Here is a 20,855-nt window from a genome sequence, read left to right on the forward strand (position 1 = left end):
GCAGTTCTGAGATCTGAACCAAACAGCCCAATTAGGAGCCGGTGCCTGAGCATGCCTGTGTGGGGATTCCATTTCTCAGGAGGATCTGCCTTTGCAAAACTTTGCTTCCCCTTCCCTGCTTTTGACTCATGATGTCAGCCCTTCCTTCAGGGCACCTGCCCGCCTGCACCATGCTCCTTCCCTAGTACCAGCCCCACTCCACGTATGATACCTATATGATTTCTCATACAAATGAATGAGTGAATTACCTTTAACTTGTGATTACTGAGCCAGCCTTCTAGAATAACCTTCAGATGCCAGCTACCCAGCATCCTGCTTGGTCTATGTGACCTCAGGCCACACTGAGGCATGGGTGAGCTTCCCAGCTACTGTCTCCAGCAGGATGGGCCTCCAGGGTGGTTACATACTTAAACTACTCTGTCCCTGCAGGGTTCTCATCACCCAGGAGAAAACTAGACTAGAATTATTATTTTTTAAACACACGATCCTGACCAAGGTCAGGCCACCTTTGCACCCTCCTGTGTTCTCTTGCTGCCTCAGAATGAAGTTCCCCTCCTTAGTATGTGGGAGTCTTTGCACTCGGCCCCGCCCTTCCTCCTGGCTCTCCCTTCTTCTCTGGAACCACTTGAAGTTTTGCCTTGCTGACTAGCTGACTCCATGGGGCTCCATGGCTCTCTTTCCCCCTGTGTGTCAGAGCTAGGAACAACCTTCTGTTGGCCAGGACACAGTTCAGCCCTGTTCAAATGCTACCATTATACCCCAAAGAAGGTCTCTCACCCTCCCAGACCCAGAGGAGTGTGCCTCTCTGCAGCCCTTCCCACATGAGAGGATGCTTCCTCAGTCGATGGGAGCCATAAGCAACTCACCGAGAGCGCCCCCTGGAGTCCACCCTAGGCCTGCCACAGGACGCATTTCAATATCATACGTGTTGGCCCGACATGTGTCCCCCACCATCCATCCCACAGCCCCACTTACATGCTCGAGAGTTGCTTAACGGTTAGTGTGGTCTCAGGAAGCTGCTTCAAGCCCAACTCTAGGAACAGGGCTAACTGTGAACAGAGGCCAACTCAAGGGGTGCAAACAGAGAAAGATCACAGGTCCTTAGATGTGACTGGATCAAGCCTTGCCTGACGTTTGTCCCTGGGTATGTTTCATGTCTATGAAACTATTGAGTTATTTTTACTCATCTGAGTAGACTTCCTATCACTTATCATCCAGAGTAGAAAAGTAGACAGTGTTCCCAGTAGCCCTCCAGACCCCTCCAAAGCAGTTAGGAGGCTGCAGTTCTTCTTAGTCTATCACCTGGGGAAAACATGGACTTACTTATTTACTGTATGTCTTTTCCTTTCCAAGCTAACATTTTCTCCCTGTCTACAGAAACCACCTCTACTCCACCCTCCTCGGTGTCTCTGATTCTTCCAGGTAGGTGGTTTCCTTCTCTATACCTTCAGAAATGCTCAGGGCATCCTGTGGGCAAAGCTCCCTAACCCATCCTGAGGCTGAGCAAGCCTTGCTTCCTCTCCTCTGGTTCTGCCAAAGGCTACCATCCCTCCTAACACATACTGCTGGACACAGCACAGACCCAGCAGAGCCTCCTTACTAGGTGGGACCTTCCCAAAGAGCCTGCAGCCCTGTCCCCGATCTGCCTTCTGGGTGAGATGTGTCTCTGGCTCTTGGGGTCAGGCAGCAAGCCTTCAGGGCCTGGCTGCCAGGTTCTCTTGGCCCAGCAAGAAGCAAAAGTAATGGAGTACCACCTCCATCATGTCAATCGGGTGGCGCCTCAGCCTGAATCCCACAGCCCTGGGAGGGTCAGAGGAGGGGTGGGTAATGGAGGGATGTGGGGGCAGGATCCCTCCAGGGCCCAGGGACCTGTGCCAGGGGAATCAGCTCACAGTAGGAAATAGGAGAAGGCCCCTGGTGACTGGAAGAGGCAGCCAGCACTCCCTGCCCCGAGGCAGAGGCCTCGGAGCAAACCTTTCCAGCTCTGGGTTTTCTGAGTTCGGTCCTGCTGCTCCTAAGGATTAGTCTGGTTCCCGCAGGAAATTTCAGAGCAATGCCAAGGCCAGGCTTCAGACCACAAGGAAAAGGTGTCTGGATCCAGACAGATATTTCAAGCAGGGCGTGGAAGCAGAGAGGAGGAACTGCAGACGTGCGTGTGATGAGGTCAAAACCAGAGGTCAGGCCACCCTCCAAGGGGAGCCTCCACCTGAACAAAGAACAGCCTCCCCAGAAGGGTGGGGGTTCAAGCTGAGAAGCAGGGAGACAGTTCTGCTGAAGAGAGGAGACAGATGGTACTGGCCACTGAGCCTGGTAACAAGCCTTAAGGCCTCCCGCCCTGGCAGCTTCTGCCTCCAAAATGCTGGCCCAGAAATGACAGTACCCCACTGGCACCCCAATCTTCCCAGACAACCCCCTACCACCCACACAGTCTCCCTCACTCAGGGACTATAGACACAGTAACATAGCCTGTGGTTCTGTCTTCTTTATACTGAAATAGCCAAGAGTTCATCCAAAAGAGGGTTGGGTGGGGGAGAAAAGAATGATGGAAATAGGGTAATCCCAAGAACTCAGTGAGCATGTGCAAGACCACCAGGCCCCAGGGGAAGGGAAGAGCAGCCAGTCCTGGGCCAGGAAGCAGCTTGTGCCCCCTTCTCCAGAGTAGAGTCTTCAGCTAAAGGGCTTCACCAGCTTCATGGCAGCATAGTTCTAGAGGAAGAGACACGGATACGGACATGTGGTCAGTTCTTCCTGGAAAGCTCGGCGCTCGGCGGGAGCTGTTGTCACTGGGGCCGGGAGGACAGACTGCAGGCACGCAATTGGGCTCCTAGGTCTTCACCACCTGCCTGCAGCCTGCCCTTGCCACCACCCCACCCTTGTGACATTCTTATCCAGCAAGCTAAGCTGACTCTGGCCATTTCCATGATTCCTAGCCCCCTACTCTCATAGGCACAAACAGGAGGCCCAGGGCTAACCCGCCACCAAGCCACTGTCCGGAAAGTGAGAGTGTAGGCACACAGGGCCAGCGTCAGAGATGGGTGGCCTCCACAAAGCCCTTCCTGCTGCAGGTCTGACAGGACCCTCCCCTCCCCACCACTCTCCCAAACGCCATGAAAACACACAACACAACACAGGGCTCTTAATTGGGACAGTATGTTCTCCAGCGCCGGCCTGGAAAGCCAACCCTGGAAACAAAGCCGGCCCTCCTTCCCCGCCAAATCGCTTCTGCTGCCCCAATCTGGCTCTGCTCCCGGCAGGCTCAGAGGGGCCAGAGGAATCAGAAGTTCCCCCCTCCCAGGGGACTCTCCAAGACAGTGGGGGTGGTCCTACAAGATGGGGACCATGCACTGGCTAGAACAGGCCCTCTGCTCCACCTGGCCAAAAGCAGGTGAGCTGACAGGCCCAGCTTTCATGACACAGGCAAGATGGCTAGGGACTTGGACAGACAGATGGGATTCTGGGCTGGAGCCAGGCCTTCAAGCAGAAGGTGTATAGCCTAATCCTGCTGGCCCCTGGAGCCTGAAGCCCTGGCCTGAATCCACGTGCTCTACATGCTGCGCTGGGAGGTCAGTACATAAAGAAGACGCTCGAAGAAAGTGAAAGGAGTATAACTTAGCTACTGGAGCCCAGGCACCAGAGGAGATGCTCTGCTCAGAGTCCCCGAAAGTGCTCCTCAGCTGTCTTCAAGAATAAGAAGACCCCAGGCTAGAGGGGACTGGCCAGTCTTCCAGTCACAGCTCTGAGACTTAGGACAGCCACTCATGGGCCTCACAGGGTGGGGCCCAGCTAGACAGCGCCTGGGTAGGTACCAAAATAGCCGTGGTGATGACACCTGAGACATGCTCCTGTCCTCCAGGCCCTTAAGTAAGGGACTTCGCCTAAAACGCAGCAGCTGGAAAAGACAAACAAACCTGACCCAAGCCCATCAGAAGCCTGGGGCTCACCTAGTCCAGTCCCTTCTACACACAAGGTAACACATACAGAAGTTGGATGGGAAGTCAGTGGAGTTCATGTTCCTAAGTTCAATAGCAATGCTCTGTCTCCTACAATAGGGGGATACTCCATCCTTACTGTGCTAGAAGGCAGCTTCCTGCTGAGCCAGCCCAGAACTCTGCATCCCCGAAGCTTCCTAGAGACACTGGAGCTGATACTCCCTGGACCGTACCTGGAGGCACAGCTACACCAGCTCTGCTTTCTAACTCTCAGCCATAATCAGTGTCCTAATTACTACCTAGGGCATCTGCCTCATAGCGTCTCCCTTGTGGTCCCCAGGCCCTCCCCTCCTGGGCACAGACACCTACTTACTCAAGTCACCCCATTCTTTGAGTAGAAGTTGACCATACCAAGTGAGAGAAGGTGACCTGAGCCAGGCCAGATGAGGGATCTATACCGTTACCTCAATTCCATGGCCCTAGATGGCCCAACTGCCAGGCACTGATCCCACATCACCTTTGGTGATAGCCACCCCTACCCCAGAGGAGAACTGACTCTGACACTGTATTTGTTGTCTTCCTTTCCTTAAAGTATTCCCTTACATGGCACAAACTTCAGCCCTTGCACCCTGGTCCTACCCAGGGCTCTGTCAGTTTGGCCAGTTGACTTCAGCTTCCTGCTCAGTCCAGCAAGAATTGCAATAGGAGACACAGCCAGTGCACAATGCCCAGTCTGGGATCACAGCTACCAGTTGGCCTACAAAAGGCTTTCCTGCCAGTGTGGCCTCAAAGGCAGCTGGGGCCTGAAGAGCCAAACTGAGAAGCCTCTCCTGCAGTGACTGACAGTTGGGTCCATGCAGGGTGATCTGTGGCCTTGACTTTTTCTCCCAGGAATCAAGGTGCATTGAGCAGGCAGCCTAGTGCCTGGCTCACCTGGAAGAGGCCTTTCTACCTATTCCCTCCTCCTGCAGAGAGTCCCAGAGCATGCAGTACACCTCGGAATAGCTTTCCAAGCATCCTCTCTTGTCTGAGATGGTGACCAGGATGTCATATGGACCTCAGTGACAGCCATATCAAGTCATGGTCATGAACTTCACATAGATGGCTATGTGGCCCCTCTGGACTTCAAGTGTTAATGTTAAAAGTTTGTGGGATAAGGCTCAGCAGTCAAGGTAATTCCAAGTTCTATTCCCAATACCCATGTCGGGTAACTAACACACAACCACCTAAAACTGGAGCTCAAAGAGATCCAATGATGCCCTCTTCTGGCTTCCATGAGCATCTGCACACATGTGGCATACATCCTCATATACACATGCACATAAATAAAAATAAATCTTTAAAAATAGAGGAAACCAGGTAGTGGTGGCTCATGTCTTTAACCCCAGCATTCTGGAGGCAGAGTCAAGCAGATCTCTGTGAGTTCGAGACCAGTCTGGTCTACAAGAGCTAGTTCCAGGACAGCCTCCAAAGCCATAGAGGAACCCTGCCTCGAAAAGCCAAAACAAACAAAGTTTACCTTTTCCCATCTAAAAAGAACATGAAAACTCTAGTGACAGCCTGACAGTACTTCAGCACCTTCAAGACCTGAAGTGTCAAGAGATGCTGGAGGGCTAGGCATTTTCAGGGGCCTTTGGGAGCTGGGAAGGCCAGAGGCAGAGGACAGAGACTAGCCCAACTACCACCACAGGGGGAGCCAAGGGACTGAAGACCCAGCAGCCCTGGATGGTATGACTGTGGTAGCCCTTGTGTCTCTTGGTCAGATGCCAATTGACTTCTTACCAGATGGTAGGGACCCCAAGAGTGCACCCTGACAGTGAGGGGCACCACATACGGCCCCTGGCCACTCCTACTTTCTCCAAGCCCATACTATATCAAGGTCCTAGCAAGTCCTGTCCTCTGTTCCACCACCTCATAACTTCCCTTCCCCACCCAGATCCACTCTACCCTTCAACAGGTTCCCCTGCCACCCCAGGCCTAAGCTTCCTGTTGTGTAAATTTCATCCAAACTGATCTTGTTAAGGCTCAGGAAGCAAACAAAACTGGCAAGTCTCAGGATGCTTCTGAAACTTACAAGATTCACAAGCCCCTACTCCAAGGTTATTCCAGTATTGCACAGTGCTAGGAAGAAGAAATTCTCCAACAAGTAGAGCTTCCTGTGCAAGTCATGTAGATAGTTCCAGGAACGCTGTTTCTGGGTATTCCCAGGCATGATGGGATGAGTTTTTCATTGGCACAACTGCCTCTGAGTCTCACCCGCTGGAGTAAATAACTGCAATCATCTCTCCAGGAAGTAACACAAACCCCTCCCCTCTGCCAGTCCCTTGATAGCCCATTCTTAGGCACTTGCTCAATGAATAAGGATTCCCAAGGGACAAGGCTTTGTCTCTCTACCAGATAGGTAGGGAGCTGGGGTTCTGTCTCCTCATTGGAGCAGGTCACTGACTGCCACCAGACTCTGGGAACACATGGAAAACAAGGGATCCCCCAAGCAGCATCTCCCCACCTGAGGCCTGCTCACTCACCGGGAAGGCATAGACAAAGATGCCCAGGAAGAGCAGGAGAATAAAGAGGATGATGAAGAGGATGATGGCACACCGGAAGCGGCGCCACAAGATGAACTTCATGGTCTTGTACGGGGAGGTGAACCACAGGAAGGAGGTGTCAGGGCGCCTGGAAGTGAGATCCCAGGGGTCAGTAGAGCTCCTCTGCAGGACTGTTTCCTCCTGACCCTGCCTCCATGCTCTCTGCCCCTCCTCCCAGAGTCTCTGTGCCTGTGTTCTTAGTGCTGCTGAGTCCCATCTTCAGGACCCCTTGCTGGTGGCCCTCTTCCTTTCCCACTATGCTCACTTTCAAGAACACCATGGTGGGTGGTGTCACAGTTCTGAGTCCCAAAAGCACTGCCAGAAAGTGTCTAGAAGGCTGGAGAACTTCAGCTTCCCCTCTCCCGTTTTTTTATAGCTGGAATGACCTCATTTAATTTTGGTGAGCTGAGTCTCATCTGTGAAATGGGGGGATAACTACCCAGCAAGGGAGATTTCAGGACACTTGACCTAATGTAGCATGCTTGACAAAAAAAAAAAACCCACAGGGACAGCTTCTATGGAGGCCTGCTTCATTTTGCTTTATTTGTTTTTGTATTTTGGACTTTAGGCAGTGTCTTGCTTTGTAGCCCAGGTTGGCCTGGAACCCATTATCCTCCTGCCTTAGCCCCTCAACTGCCAGGGTAAGAGGCCTTCTGCCTGGCGTGCACCTGCTTCATGAATTGGTTGAAGAGCCCAGTGGTCGCTCAGGCTGTGTCCATGGCCTGCATCTCTTTACACAGTAAAACTATGTACTGGGTGTCTCCCAGAGGCCACTGGCCTGCTTTCTAGGACAACCGACTGACCTTGGTTCCTCTAGTTTCGGGTTCATGTTGGGTTCATCACGACCCTGGCCAGCGGGCCGTTCCTCATGTTCACTCTCTGCAACGATCTCCAGTGTCATTTCCAGCTTGCCCTGTGAACATCAACGGAACCTGATTGGGGCCTCTGGTCAGTGACCCAGAGCAGAGCCAGCCCAGGACAAACAGAAGGATTACATTGTTGTTTTTATTTTTTAAACTGCAGGATTGTGGGATTAGAGTAGTGGTTCAGCAAGAGTGCTTACTGCTTATGCAGAGGAATCTGGTTCAATTTCCAGCTCACAGAAAGACAGTGATTCACAACCACCATATCCTCTTCTGACACCTACTGGACCCTGCACGCCTGTGGCACACATACACTCAGGCACAAACACAGACACATCAAATAAAACAAACACATCATAGTTAACTCCAGTCACTGACTTCACACAAAACGGAGTCAAATGAGAAGACAGACTCTCAACTGAGGAACTGTCTAGAAAACATGGGCCTTTGGGCATGCCTGGGGAGTACTTTCTTGATTATCAGTTGATGTGGGTAATGCTGTCCCTGGGCAGGTGGTCCTGGGCTGTATAACAAAAGGTAGTTGGACAAGCCAGAAGAGGCAATCCAGTGAGCAGCACTCCTTCATGGCCTCGACTTCAGGTCCTGACTCCAGGTCTTGTCTTAAATTCTGCCTTGGCTTTCCTCAGTGATAGACTGTGGCCTGTAAGCCAAATAAACAAACCCTTTTCTCCTCAAGTTGGATTTGTTCATGGTGATTTATCACAGTAACAGAAAAGCAAACTATGACAATATGTATTTTAAACACTGGGTTGTCCTAATCGCAAAAGCATTCAGGGGTTATAGAGCTATACAAAAAAGGGGCAGTCAACCCCCTTATTCTGTGTGAAGGCAGGTGTTCCCAGCATTTTACCATTTTAACCTCTCTATTATTTTAGCTCATTTTATTAATTAATTTTTAAGTGTGTGTGTGTGTGTGTGTGTGTGTGTGTGTGTGTGTGTGTGTGTGCCCGTGCGCGTGCAGGTAACTGAGGAGAACCAGAAGAGGGCACTGGCTCCCCCTGAGCTGGAGTTACAGGTAATTGTGAGCCAACCAATGTGGTGCTGGGAACTGAACTGGGGTTCTCTAGAATAAGACTGAGCCATCCTTCCAGGCCCGTTCCCAACATTCTTACTCATTGGAGCTGCAAGTGTGTGAGACACAGCACTGTGTATGTGGCTCCATAGCTTTTCACTTGGGGAGACATCTCACTACATAATTATATATTATTTACATTTGGTTTCTAATGATTGTAAAGCATCCTATGGTTGGTTGACCATAATTTATTGAATAACTACTTATTTTGGCTCATTCTATGTTGTTTTCAACCCTTTGAAATGACTAAATAATAGCACAACAAACATCCCAGAACCTAAAGTTTTAATTTTATCTAGTTATTTTTCTGAGACAAGAGTTTAGAAGTGGGATGGCAAAGTCCAAGGGCATAGACACTGTTAAATCCTGCATTATGTGGTACCCAACTGCTCCTACACACAGTGGAACAAACCATGCACTCCCTGGCAGAAGGAAGTGAGGTCTGTATCGCAAAACTTCACCAATGTGAACGTTTCTGGTTTGTTTGTTTTGTTAATCTAATTTAATAGACCAAAAAGCATCTTTTAAAACAGTCCCTTAGTTACAAGGGAAATAACTCTCTCCTCATGTGTAATGAGTGTCTAGGTTGTGAATTAGCTATGTGTATGTAGTTGGCTGACTTTCCCTTTGGGATGCATTTCTTATTGATTATCAGAAGTCTTTGTACAACAAGGACATTTTCATTCAAGGGCCACTTGAGGGCTGGCCAGCTGCTCTCTCTAAGGAACCAGTCAGAGAGAAACTACCCTCCTGGTGCTGCTTTGGACTTCAGGGAAGGACTGCTCATCCCAGTCCTCTAACCACCCCTCCCCCACCCACCACAGAGACTTGTCAGGCAAGAATGATCCCTGAGAGGGTCCTGCACAAACAGAAGAGACATGACCCCTGATCATCCAACAGGAATCCCCAGTCAGAGACACACAGAACCAATCTCTATAAGGCCATTTGTCCAATTCAACAGGTCTCCCCTGCAACAGGGATCTTGAAAGAGGAAGGCTGGAATATGAAGAGGGGGAAAACCTTTGAAAATATAGAGACAGAGGGAGGAGGACCTAGGAGATGGCTCAGTCAATAAAGTGCTTGTCATGCAAGCCTTAGGAGCTGAGTTAGGTCCTCAGAAGCTGGCATGGTGATGTGTTTGAAATTCCAGGACTTGAGAAGTAGAGACAGGCAGTCCCCTGTGGCTTGCTGGCAAGACAGCCTAGCCTAATGTATGAACTGGAAGCCAATGAGAGGCCGTATCTCAAAAAACAATCTTGGCACCTGATGATTAGCATGAGATTGACCTCTGGCTGCACCCTGTTCTCCAAACCTACACATACACATTAACATGTGCATGTGCACACAGAGGAAAGGAATAGAGAGGAGAAAGGGAAACGGTGTGTGCCAGTATCCCTGGGTTTCATGGAGAGACAACCCAAGCCCTCCACAGGGCTGGAGAGACACTCACCGCCAGCATCTTCTTCTCACCCTCCTCTGTCACACAAGGCCACCATCCTTTCACTGTCTTCTGCTCGAAAAGGGACACAAACCATTCAGGGTGGAAGGTGTCATCCAGCTGGTCCAAGGAGCACTTCTCAGCTGTCTTGGCTGGCTTGGGCATGTGGTTGAGATCCAATTGCAGGGAGCCTGTGGCAGAGTGATGCTCTTAAAGGCTGTAGCAATCACTGTCCATTTAGGGCCACTCTGGGTGGGCAGATTCAGGTGCTCATTGTCACCTCTTCAGCTTGTGTTCATGGTTCAGCCAAGGGGTTAGCTCCACCAGCTCCCCAGCTCCATCAGCTCCCCAGATCCCCAGCTCCCCAGATCCCCAGATCCCCAGCTCCCCAGATCCCCAGCTCCCCAGATCCCCAGATCCCCAGCTCCCCAGATCCCCAGCTCCATCAGCTCCCCAGCTCCCCAGATCCCCAGCTCCCCAGCTCCCCAGATCCCCAGATCCCCAGATCCCCAGATCCCCAGCTCCCCAGATCCATCAGCTCCCCAGCTCCCCAGCTCCATCAGCTCCCCAGCTCCCCAGATCCCCAGCTCCCAGCTCCCCAGCTCCATCAGCTCCCCAGATCCCCAGCTCCCCAGCTCCCCAGCTCCATCAGCTCCCGTCCTTTTCCTCTCGCTCTCTCCACACAGCTGCCCATCATCATTCATGCATGAGTATGTAATCTACCCCTTCCACTCCCTCACCCTGAGCACAGATGCCCACTTCTGCAGTATGTCTAACTGCACAAACCCTTCACACACCCAAGGCCTCTACACACTCATTCATTCATTGGCTTAAAATGATTTTTATCATGGTAAATATATATATATATATACATATATACATATATTCACACACATACATACACACACATTCATATAGTGTAGGGTGTCTGTGTGTGTATGTGTGTGCTCGTACACACATATGTATGCTGATTAGGTTTGTTTATTCCTCTTGATACAAGCTATGGTCATCTGGGAAGAGGGGACCTTGATTGAGAAAATACCTCCATTAGAAAATACCTGCTGGCCATTTTCTTGATTAATGTGAGCAGGGCCACTCCTAGGCAGGAGCCCCTGGGTTGCATAAGAAATCATGCTGAACAAGCTACAGGGAGCAAGCCAGTAAGCAGCACTCCTCTGTGGTTTCTGACTTTATTCCATGCCTCCAGGATCCTTCCTGCCTTAATTTCCTGTCTTGGCTTCCCTTGATGATAGACTGTAACCTGTAAGCCAAATAAAGGCTTTCCTCTTCAACTTGCTTTTGGTCATGGTGTTTACCCTAGCAATTAGAAAGCAAGCTAAGACAGGGTGTCTGAGTGTGTGTGCATATGTATGGGGATGTGTGTTCATATATGTAGAAGCCAAAGGTTGATATTGAGTGCTCTGGTGGTTTGAAAAAAGAAATGGTCTCCATAGGCCCATAGGGAGTAGCACTATTAGGAGGTGTGGTCTTATTAGAGTAGGTGTGGTCTTATTCGAGGAAGTGTGCCACTGGGCTTTGAGATCTCAGATGTTCAAACCAGGCCAGTGGCTCACAGTTCTCTTCCTGCTGCCTGCCAACCCAGATGCAGAACTCTCAGATACCTTTCCAGTACCAATGTCTGCCTGCATGCTGCCATGCTTCCTGCCATGATGATAATGGACTAACTCTCTGAACTGTAAGCCAGCCCCAGTTAAATGTTTTCCTTTATAGGAGTTGCCATGGTCATGGTGTCTCTTCACAGCAACAGGTACTTAACTAAGACAGTTGTCTTCCTTAGTCACTTTCCACCTCATTTTCAGAGACAGCACTTCTCATGAACCTGGAGCTCAAAGATCAGCTGACTGGTCAGTGAGCCTGTCCCCACCTCCCAAGCACCAGGATTGCAGACACATGCTGCCACACTTGCTTCTTTCTGGGTGCTGGAGTCCAAATTCAAATCCTCATTCTTCTGCACAGAAAATATTTTACCCACTGAGCCATCTGCCAACCCACACTAATTTTAACTCAGTGGCATTAGAAATAGTCATGATGTTACATAGCTGTCACCACTACTTCCAGAAAGTTCTCATTCTCAAAGAGAAACTGACTGCTAAACAGAAACTCTCTTGTCCCCACAGCCCTAGACACCAGTGTTGTCCTGTCTGTGTGGACATGCCTCTTACAGTTACAAATGCCTGCCTTTAGGCATCTGATTTATTTCATTAAGCAAAATGTTTTCAGTCTGTACATATCCCTGTCTGTCAATATGTTTTCTACAGTTGAATCATATGCTGTAGGGAAACAATACATTTATTTATTCCATCATCTGTTGATGGACATGACTCATCTTCCCGGTGATGCCTACAGACATCTGGGTGGCTGAAAACTGGCATACGTGGGCCAAGTTCTCTGTTTCTCTTTTGAGATATAAAATATGTTATTAGAAAATGCAGTCTAGGGGGCTGGAGAGATGGCTCAGTGGTTAAGAGCACTAGCTGCTCTTCCAGAGGGCTAGGGTTCAGTTCCCAGCACCCACAACTGTCTGTAACTCCAGTTCCAGAGGATCCAACACCCTCTCACAGATATATATGCAGCAAAACACCAATGCACATAAAATTAAAATTAAAAAAAAGAAAATGTAGTCTAGGGTGGAGAAGGGAAATTTGAGGTAGTCTGAAGGCAGTATTTGTGAATGGTTTAAGCTTCATTTAAAAAAAACTGTTTATTCAGGGCAGTGGTGGCATATGCTTATAATCCCAGCACTTGGGAGGTAGAGGCAGGAAGATCTCTGTGAATTCGAGGCCAGCGTGATCTATAGACCTAGTTCCAGGATAGGTTCCCAAGTTACAGAGAAACCCTGTCTCAAAAAACAACAACAAAAAACCTGTTTATCATTTTGAATGTTACTTGTTTTCTCAGTAAAAATGAAATTTTCAAAATAAAATGAAATTTCTCTTGAAATAAGTTTTCTAGAACCTCATTCATAAGGGATAGATTGGTGTCAAAAAGTTTGTTTTTTAAAAAAAAGATTTCATATAAAATTTAATCTTCAATTTAAAAAAATCCACCACTCGGAACATGTTCAAATCTAGAGTCAGGAGTTGTACAACCATAGACCTCCATCTAATTCCAAATATTTCCAGTACCTAGAAAGAAACCTATGCTTCTGTCTACCAGACAGTGCTTCCCATTCGTATACCCTTCCCTGATGTGTGTGTGTGTGTGTGTGAATGAGTGTGCATGCGTGTTCATGTTTGTGCAGACATAAATTTGTGTGTATATATGTGTCTATGCCTTTAAAGGCCAGAAATCAACCTCGGATATTGTTCCTCAGAGAGAGGCCAACTTGTTTTCTCTGAGATGAGGTCTTCACCAGCCTGGAGCTGGCCAAGCAGGCTACACTGGGTGCCTAATGAGTATCTGCCTGTGTCTACCTCCCCGATTCTGAGATCACAAGTAAGTGCCACCACATCTGGCTTTAAAACAAAAAGCAAAACATAGGTTTTGGGCTTGAGGCCTCAAGCTTGCACACCAAGCACTTGTCTTTCCTCCTGTCACTTAACATATTTTCAAGGTTCATCGAATGGAATCGGGAGCCATACCTCTTTTCTTCATGTATATGAACAATATCCCATGTATGGGCAGACCATGCTTCATCATCTTCCTAATTTTGGTAGGGCTGTCACTAACCTGTTTCTCTCCCAGCACCTCCTGCTGGCCTCCTCGTTGTCTTCACACCTACCCTTCAGCCCAGCTCCCCAAGCCTCAGCTTGGCTTCTCGGGCTGCCCAGCCAGAGCCCTGCCCATTAGGACAGTGTCTGAAGCACAGAGATAAACAGTGACCTGATCTTCACAATTTCTGGCCTCTGTATTGCTGGACTGGCAGGACCTGGGACCTCTCTGTCAGCAGTGAGGCCAGGCAGCTGTGACAACCTGGGTACCCCTGCAATGGCTTCTGCCCACATTCCCGCTCTTCTTCAAGAGTCCCACTATCTAACATGGCTCAAGGATCACCTCTGCTAAGGACCACTCCAGGGCCACCCTGATCTGACATTCTTCACTTACCCTGGGCACCCAGTGACCCTGACCGCCTGCATAGGCTTCTTGAGGGTCCACACACATGGCAGTGGTTCTGGGAAGCTTGGATGATAGAAATTAGACTTACCCAGAAAGTCATCAAAGGAGAACTTGTCATTGTCCCAAATCTGGAAGACCACACGTGCTGGGATCTTGCTTTCTGTCTTGTCAAGTCTCCAGAAGGCATCCTGACCCAGAGGACAATCAAGCAAGTAGAGTTAGAACAATTGGTCCCAAGGCTGCAAACAGTGAAGCCCCTCTAGCCTGGAAGGCTACAAGGCAGAGACTGTGGAGCAGTGAATCCCTGAGAGTCATGGCCAAGCCAGATCCCAAAAGGAAGAAAAGGAAGGGCCTGCAGTGTCGGGGGTGTGATAGCTGGTTTTTAATGGCAACTTGTCACAACTTAGAATCACCTGAAATGAGAGTCTCAATTAAGGAACTGTCTAGATGAGGCTGGCCTGTGAGCCTGTCTGTGGGGAATTGTCTTAATTGTTCACTGATGTAGGAAGGGCCCAACCTATAGCTGGACCCCTAGGCTGGGTCCTCAACTGTCTTCCAGCAACCTAAGAAGATGCAAACTGAGAAAACCAAAGTACCCAGAGTGTCCAAGGGCACAGAATAGGGAGTAGCAAGCTTGGATTCAAACCCAGGCAGTGAAATCCCAGGGTCCTTTGCTCAGCCCGAAACTGGGCTTTGCACATGCAGTCTCTGGGATATGTGGGCTGGCAGAGAGAATCTATACACCCAGCTGTCACTGGGAGGAAGCAAGGCACACTGCTGTAATTAGCTGGCACTGAGGCAGGTCCCCAGATCCTCCCTCCCACTCATCCAGCCCACCTCCACCACCAGCCGACCAAGAAGTTTACCCTTCCCGCTAGAAGAGAAGGACACTCCCTTCCAGACCTCTGTCCCATATCCCACAGGTCAGTTCCTTCTGGAACCAGCATCTTAGAGGTATGGGAGTGAGTTGGCCAGTCGTTCTAAGCACTGCCATCTGAAGGACTGTGTCCCTGGGCTTCTCTGTTCATGGTGGATCTATCGACCTGAGCAGGTAGCATGTATAGGATACATCCTGTGGGGTCAACCTGAGACATGAACCCATATATCCTGTTACAATCTGGGGGATTGAGGCTGGGTAGCCCAGGGAACCACAGGATGCCATGGAGATGATTAATCTTCATGGTCAATTTAACAGTACTTAGAATAACCTAGGAGACACACATATGAATGCATCTGTGAAAGTGTTTCCAGGAAGGTTTAACAGAGGCAAAACACCCTTACTGGAGGAGGCATCATCCCATGGGCTGGGTTCCCAGAATGAATATAAAGCAGGAAATGAGGACAGCTAAGTACCAGCACGCCACCCCCATCCCTTTCCCTGCTTCCTGTTCTGTGCAGATGTTAGCATTCAGTTCACATTCCCCACACTACAGAGTCACATCACTATGTGTTCCATGATGGACTGTCTCTCCTTAAACCATGAGCCAAAATAAACCTTTCATCCCTTACATTTCTATCAGGTACAGTGTCACAATGTCACAGCAACAGCAACAAGTAAATAATGAACCTGTCAAACCTGCCATGAACACCCTAACCTCCACAGTTACACAGACCTCACCAAGGCTCCTAAGGGAAGACCATGGTCACTATCCACAAAGAGTGGCCATCATGCACAGCATCATAGCCTGCGCTGCAGCCTGTATTGAAGGAAAGCAGACCAAGGCTGGTCCAGGCACTCCTCTCTGTCTTTGCCTCCTGCTTGGCTGCCTGGCCCAGCCTCCTGCAGGTGCCTGCTTCCTTTAGCCAGCTTTTACAGCCAGCTCCAGCCTGCCTGCAGGGCCCCCAGCAACCTCCATTCCTCAGCAGGCAGGTTTACAGGCTCAGTAATGAGCCCGAGGTTCAAACAGCCCCTGGTGGGAGCAGCTGGTCAGGGGCTCAGCCCAGGGAATGAGCCCCCCATGTCCCAGGCGCTCATTATGCTCCCGGTCTGGGCCCTTTTACTAGCTGTTTATTTGCAGGGTGGGGGCCTGCCTGCATGGCAGGCCCCAGTGGGTGTGCTGGACTCCAGGTGGGGAATAAGGCTGAACAACCAGCGGTGGTTCAAAAAAGTGGGATGAAAGGAGACCTTGTACTTTATGACAGTCTCGTCTGGTTAATGGGGTCCCTGGAGGGCCTGCCCGACTGCCAGGGGCCCCAAACCTCATGGCAGAGGGCTGCTTCTGCAGCAGAGCCTCGAGCCCACAGCCATTGCACCCCTGCCCTCACCACCCCATCCTGTCCTACAGACTAGCTAATCAGTGCCCCCACCCCAACCCCCCCCCCCCGCTGTGGGCAGACTCTGCCTACCTCTCAGGATCCACCCCGAGAAGTGCCTACTAGCCCTGCCACCCTCCTGGCTGTTTCTGCTTGATCCATCCCTCCTGCCTCCTGCTCCAGCCATCTTCTGTGAGGGAACTTGTCTTCTCCTCCTCCCTAGACTGTGTCTCCTCACTCCCTGGCACCTTTCTCCTCTGCACTCTACTCCCTTTGTGGGCTCTCCCTTCTTCTACCAGGCCAACCACACTCTTTCCAGGTAGCCTAAGCAAGTCATTCTGTTTGAACTCTCCCACCCTACCCTCGTGAGTTACCCTGCTTCCCTTTCTTACCAGGACCTTCAATAAAAACAAACTCCATGGGTGCCAGAGCATGGCTACTCCAGCTGTTAGCCAGCATCTACAACGGGGCCCTCAGAACTGCCAGGTGACAATTCTCAGCTACCAGCTAGCACTCCCTCACTCCGCCCCTCCTCCACTCCCTCTGTAGGCAGCCACATGTGTGTGTGTGAGTTCATGTCTCTCGTCACCATTACAGCTACTCCCCATTTTCCATCCATCTCAAATCACGTGTCATAGTGCCAAATTCTCGTCTTACTTCACTGAAGGAAACAGGAAGCCCTGCTCCAGACACGCCTGGCCACATCCCCCTAATGTGGTAAAGTCCAGCAGTGCCCAGGCTCTCTGTAAGTTTTGAGCTTGCCTTTCTTTGGAGTTTGTCTATTACAAGTCTACTTCCCTAATAAGCAGATACTGTGTCTGTCTGAGAGCCTTTGTCAAATACAGAAGTGCCTCTCCTTTAGCTGTGGACAGAGAGGGTGAGGCTAGGAGCAAAGCAGAAAGGACCAAGCATTGTACACATCATCTCCGGGACTCAGTGAGTCCTACAAGGGGGTGGGCCTGGGGTGGAAATTAAGGCAGATATGCACACTGTTTGGTTGAATGGGAGGGACTTTACACAACCTTGCTGCTAAATCTGGCTTTCTTTTCTGGTGGCCCCTACTGCCATCTCTGAGTTGAAGAATCCCTTTAGCCCTGATAAATCACTATTTTCTCTTTGATGGCTTCTAAATGTTTGGCAGGACACTCTGTTTTCTCTGAGGTGCAGTTGAGTCTGTGCATTGGGCTGGGAAGTCTCAGGCAGGGGAAATGCAATGAAGAGAATCCAGAGGGTGAGGAAGTCAAGTTAAGCCACACTGCGGCCTGGAGAGACAGGTGTCACTGAGGCTGTAATGTCGGGAGCATGAGCTGCCTCCGGGGAGAAACCAGGCCAATAGGACCTGAGCCTACACAGGCATATAATCTGAGAGGGGAACACCTCCAGATAGCCATTAGTGTCAAAGGAAGAAGGAGGTTGAAAGCATCATTAGACCTTCCTCAAACCATCCTGGCTGAAGACCTACATGATACCATACCCATGCATTGTGCTCTGCTTTCCTCACAGGATGGACCAGGTATGGGGAAGCGGCTGTCACCTAGAACTTGGACCATTCAAGACTGAAGAGGCCAATGCTTAGATGAGACCTAAATTTAAAGTTGCCCATAATCTAAGCCACACTCCCCCCTGAAGGTCAGCCCTGCCCTCCAAGGAGTACACAGCTTGTCTACCCTCTAGCCCTGTGCTGGCCTCGCTGGGCCTCCACTCTTCTGCCTCAGACTCCAGGTTCTTCCATGCTGCTAGGTGTATGTGTGGAATGGTGCGATAAGCAGAGGCAGCAGGACTTGAACTTGGCTGTGTGTTAGGTGTGTGCTGTGTGGTTGTGGGTCATCTTGGAAGGTAGAGACACTGGCAACAGTAAGACTAGCAGAAAAGGAAAGAGACATGGGGTGCAGAGATGGTGGCGACACCCTTGAGGGTAACAGAGATGGTCAGAGCTGCAGAGGTAGAAGAGAGGATGCAGCAGTGTCAGCTACAATGCTAAGGGTGAGGGGGTCACATTAGCAGTGGGAAGCCCCAAGATCCTGGTCCTCACACCAAGGGCCACTCACCTTCTTGGCAACAGCACAGACTTGTTCGGCAGGCAGATAGTCGAAAGGAAACACAAACCTCCAGTTGAAGTTGCCCTCACCACCCAGGGAGCGGTAGTGTACATCTGTCTTCTGTTTGTGTTCTTCAAACCCCACCATCCAGCTAATCACACATGGAAGAGGGCAGTCTTCATTAGTTCAAAGCTCACAAATTCTAAGACATTCCCACAGACCTCCACAACCAGGTGGGCAACCTCGACTTGGACCAGTGAAGAGTTGTGAGAGTGAAAGAACTTGGTAAAGGAATTCCCAGGAAGTCTCCATGGTGCCCACAACACACCACAGAATGGGACCATCTAATGTCCAGCTGGTCCCCAAGAGCATCCTCAGTCTTGCCATTTAAGCTAGAAGAAATGTGAGGGAAATGATTCCCCAAAGGTGCAGACCACCCCTGTGAGACCCTTCTTGGAGGGGTATCTTCTCCAATCCACACCACAGATCTGCACAGAGAGCACCCCCACCCATCCCTGGGAGCTAAGAGGTTACAGGAACCAGCCCAGGTGGAAAATGATGGAACCCTACCCTTTCACATAGATGTCACTCATCTTCTCCCCTGTGAGGCTGAGGTCGTCTAAGGTCACATCTTTTGTGTTCCAAATAATACAACGCAGGAAAAACCTGTGTGGGTGAGGGATTAGAAGAATGTATCCCTAAAGATATTCCAGCAAAGGATGTGATGTCCCCTCCTGACTGGCCAGCTCATCCAAGGAGTCCTTCTACCTGGTTGGCTAGACCCAGACCCAGACCCAAACAAGATATGTTCCAAGATCCCAGTGGCTCCAAGTCTGTGTCCAACAAGCAACCTTCTTCTCCCTCTCCCACAGTTTCTGTAGCCTTCCTGCCTCCAGCCTAGCTAACAGCTATGGCCAGGCCTGTTACCTTCTAGCTTTCCTTGGGGTGATGTTGAAAGGAGGTCCAGGCCTGCCTAGTACCTTTGGAAATAGGTCAATCCACATCTGTAACTTCCCCTGTAAAGACATGAGCAGTTCATTCATGTTTTATAAGTGTGTGTGCGCATGAGCACAAGCACAAACACACACACACACACACACATTTCACATTGCATCCATAGTTTCTGTACCTGCCTAGTGTACACACCTGGGGATCAGGCCAGAGGAAATGAAACTCAAGCCTGCCTGCTTGGCTGTCAGAAAACAGGCTCAGCACCCAGGAAAGAAGGAACCCTAAACGGATCGATGTAGGACCCACTACAGAGCAGAGATCACTGCCCTCCAGGCACAGGCTGCTCAGAGACAGTATTGTGTTAACTGCTGTTCAGGGTGTAGAGAATGACGTGTGCAATGCCACAGAGAGTCAGGGAGCCAGGATTTAGTCATAAGGACTCAGGTCCCTATGACAGAAGCCACTTTCCCTGCCTACTTCTCTCAGCAAATCCAGGAAATTGTCTCTCTTAAATTACTTGGTTCAGTAATGCCTGCAGGATCACGGGGCTAGAGGACAGGAGAGCTTAACCTGGGCTGCGTTAGGAGGCTGGGTAGCAGCCCATCTAGGAAAGAGCCTGCTTCTCTTAGAGGCATCCTCGGAGCTTCCCCTGACTTTTCTCCCCTCTCCTCGTGCTGCTACGAGACTGCATCCTCCAACCAGCCTGGCTGCCGGGCTTAAGCTTGCTCTCTGTGTTCACCTGTCTTCCAAAAGGGAAGCCTCCTGCTCACTTTCGGTGGACCTCTGCCATTCTAGAGGTCCTGGATCTAGTCTGAGACATCACTTGTAGCTCAGTACAAGATGATCTTCTGGAACTAAACCACTAACAATGGCAGACAGAGGACACCCATAGGTAGGGTTAAAATGGAGAGACTTCAGACACCCAGGCAGGAAGCCAGACCCACATGTACCCAAAGCAAGCACTAGCTTTGTTTCCTAGGCAGTAAAGGCCAAGCCCCAAGAGCCCATGTAGATGACTCTGTGAAGAAATGAGCCATGGAGAGAGTGACAGATCCCTACTGATAAGTTGACTGTTCTGGCTATCCTTGGGATGTAGCCCTCTGGGGTCCAAGGACTCCACAACTCAAGGGACAAGGACTTACCTGCTCAATGTCTGGCTGCAGAGGGCTGTAAAGAGGCCTGGACTCCACGTGCTCAGGGACCAGGCCTTGTTGCTGAAGGACATGCAGGGCTAGACGTTCCTCCACTGGGCCTAGGTGTGGGTTCGGGAGTCTTCCAGCCTCTGCCCCAGAGAAACAAAAAAGTGACTAGGGATGTGAGAGACAAGACAGCAGGGCTGCCTTCCTCTTCCTGGGGGCCACAGGGAATCCCTCTTCACGACAGATCATCCCCACAGAGATGCACTGTGCTGGTCCTTATGCCTCCCTGTCTAAGAGGAAAATGCCACTGCCCACAGACACCAGGCTTCAAATACAGATGCCTTGTTACCGTTCTTTCTACCAAGCCTCTTCTAGAAAATCTTACTTTCCATCCACATAATCTTCCTTGTCTTCCAAAGTCCACTCATCCACCTGGTCTTAACAACACCCAACTCTGAGCCCCAAACCTGGACCACAGAAGGTTACAC

The 20,855-nt window shown here is 50.2% G+C and overlaps 1 protein-coding gene across 22 annotated transcripts in view; it reads right to left on the reverse strand.

Moving 5' to 3' along the window:
* Window positions 1–2,467: 2,467 nt before the first annotated feature.
* The window catches only part of Dysf (dysferlin), a 200,191-nt gene continuing 181,803 nt past the window's right edge, over window positions 2,468–20,855 (reverse strand). For all 22 annotated transcript variants that reach the window (XM_040737838.1, XM_005071085.4, XM_005071079.4 and 19 more), the window contains 9 exons: window positions 20,371–20,510; window positions 19,205–19,293; window positions 18,848–18,943; window positions 18,287–18,428; window positions 14,074–14,173; window positions 9,921–10,099; window positions 7,318–7,427; window positions 6,455–6,602; window positions 2,468–2,706 (listed from right to left, as the gene is read on the reverse strand). In XM_040737838.1, the coding sequence (XP_040593772.1) occupies window positions 2,668–2,706; window positions 6,455–6,602; window positions 7,318–7,427; window positions 9,921–10,099; window positions 14,074–14,173; window positions 18,287–18,428; window positions 18,848–18,943; window positions 19,205–19,293; window positions 20,371–20,510 (1,043 nt within the window). In that variant the 3' untranslated portion in view covers window positions 2,468–2,667. The remainder of the gene's footprint in view (window positions 2,707–6,454; window positions 6,603–7,317; window positions 7,428–9,920; window positions 10,100–14,073; window positions 14,174–18,286; window positions 18,429–18,847; window positions 18,944–19,204; window positions 19,294–20,370; window positions 20,511–20,855) is intronic.

Source organism: Mesocricetus auratus, unplaced genomic scaffold (assembly GCF_017639785.1).
Source record: "Mesocricetus auratus isolate SY011 unplaced genomic scaffold, BCM_Maur_2.0 Super-Scaffold_100676, whole genome shotgun sequence".
Classification (NCBI taxonomy): Eukaryota; Metazoa; Chordata; class Mammalia; order Rodentia; family Cricetidae; genus Mesocricetus; species Mesocricetus auratus.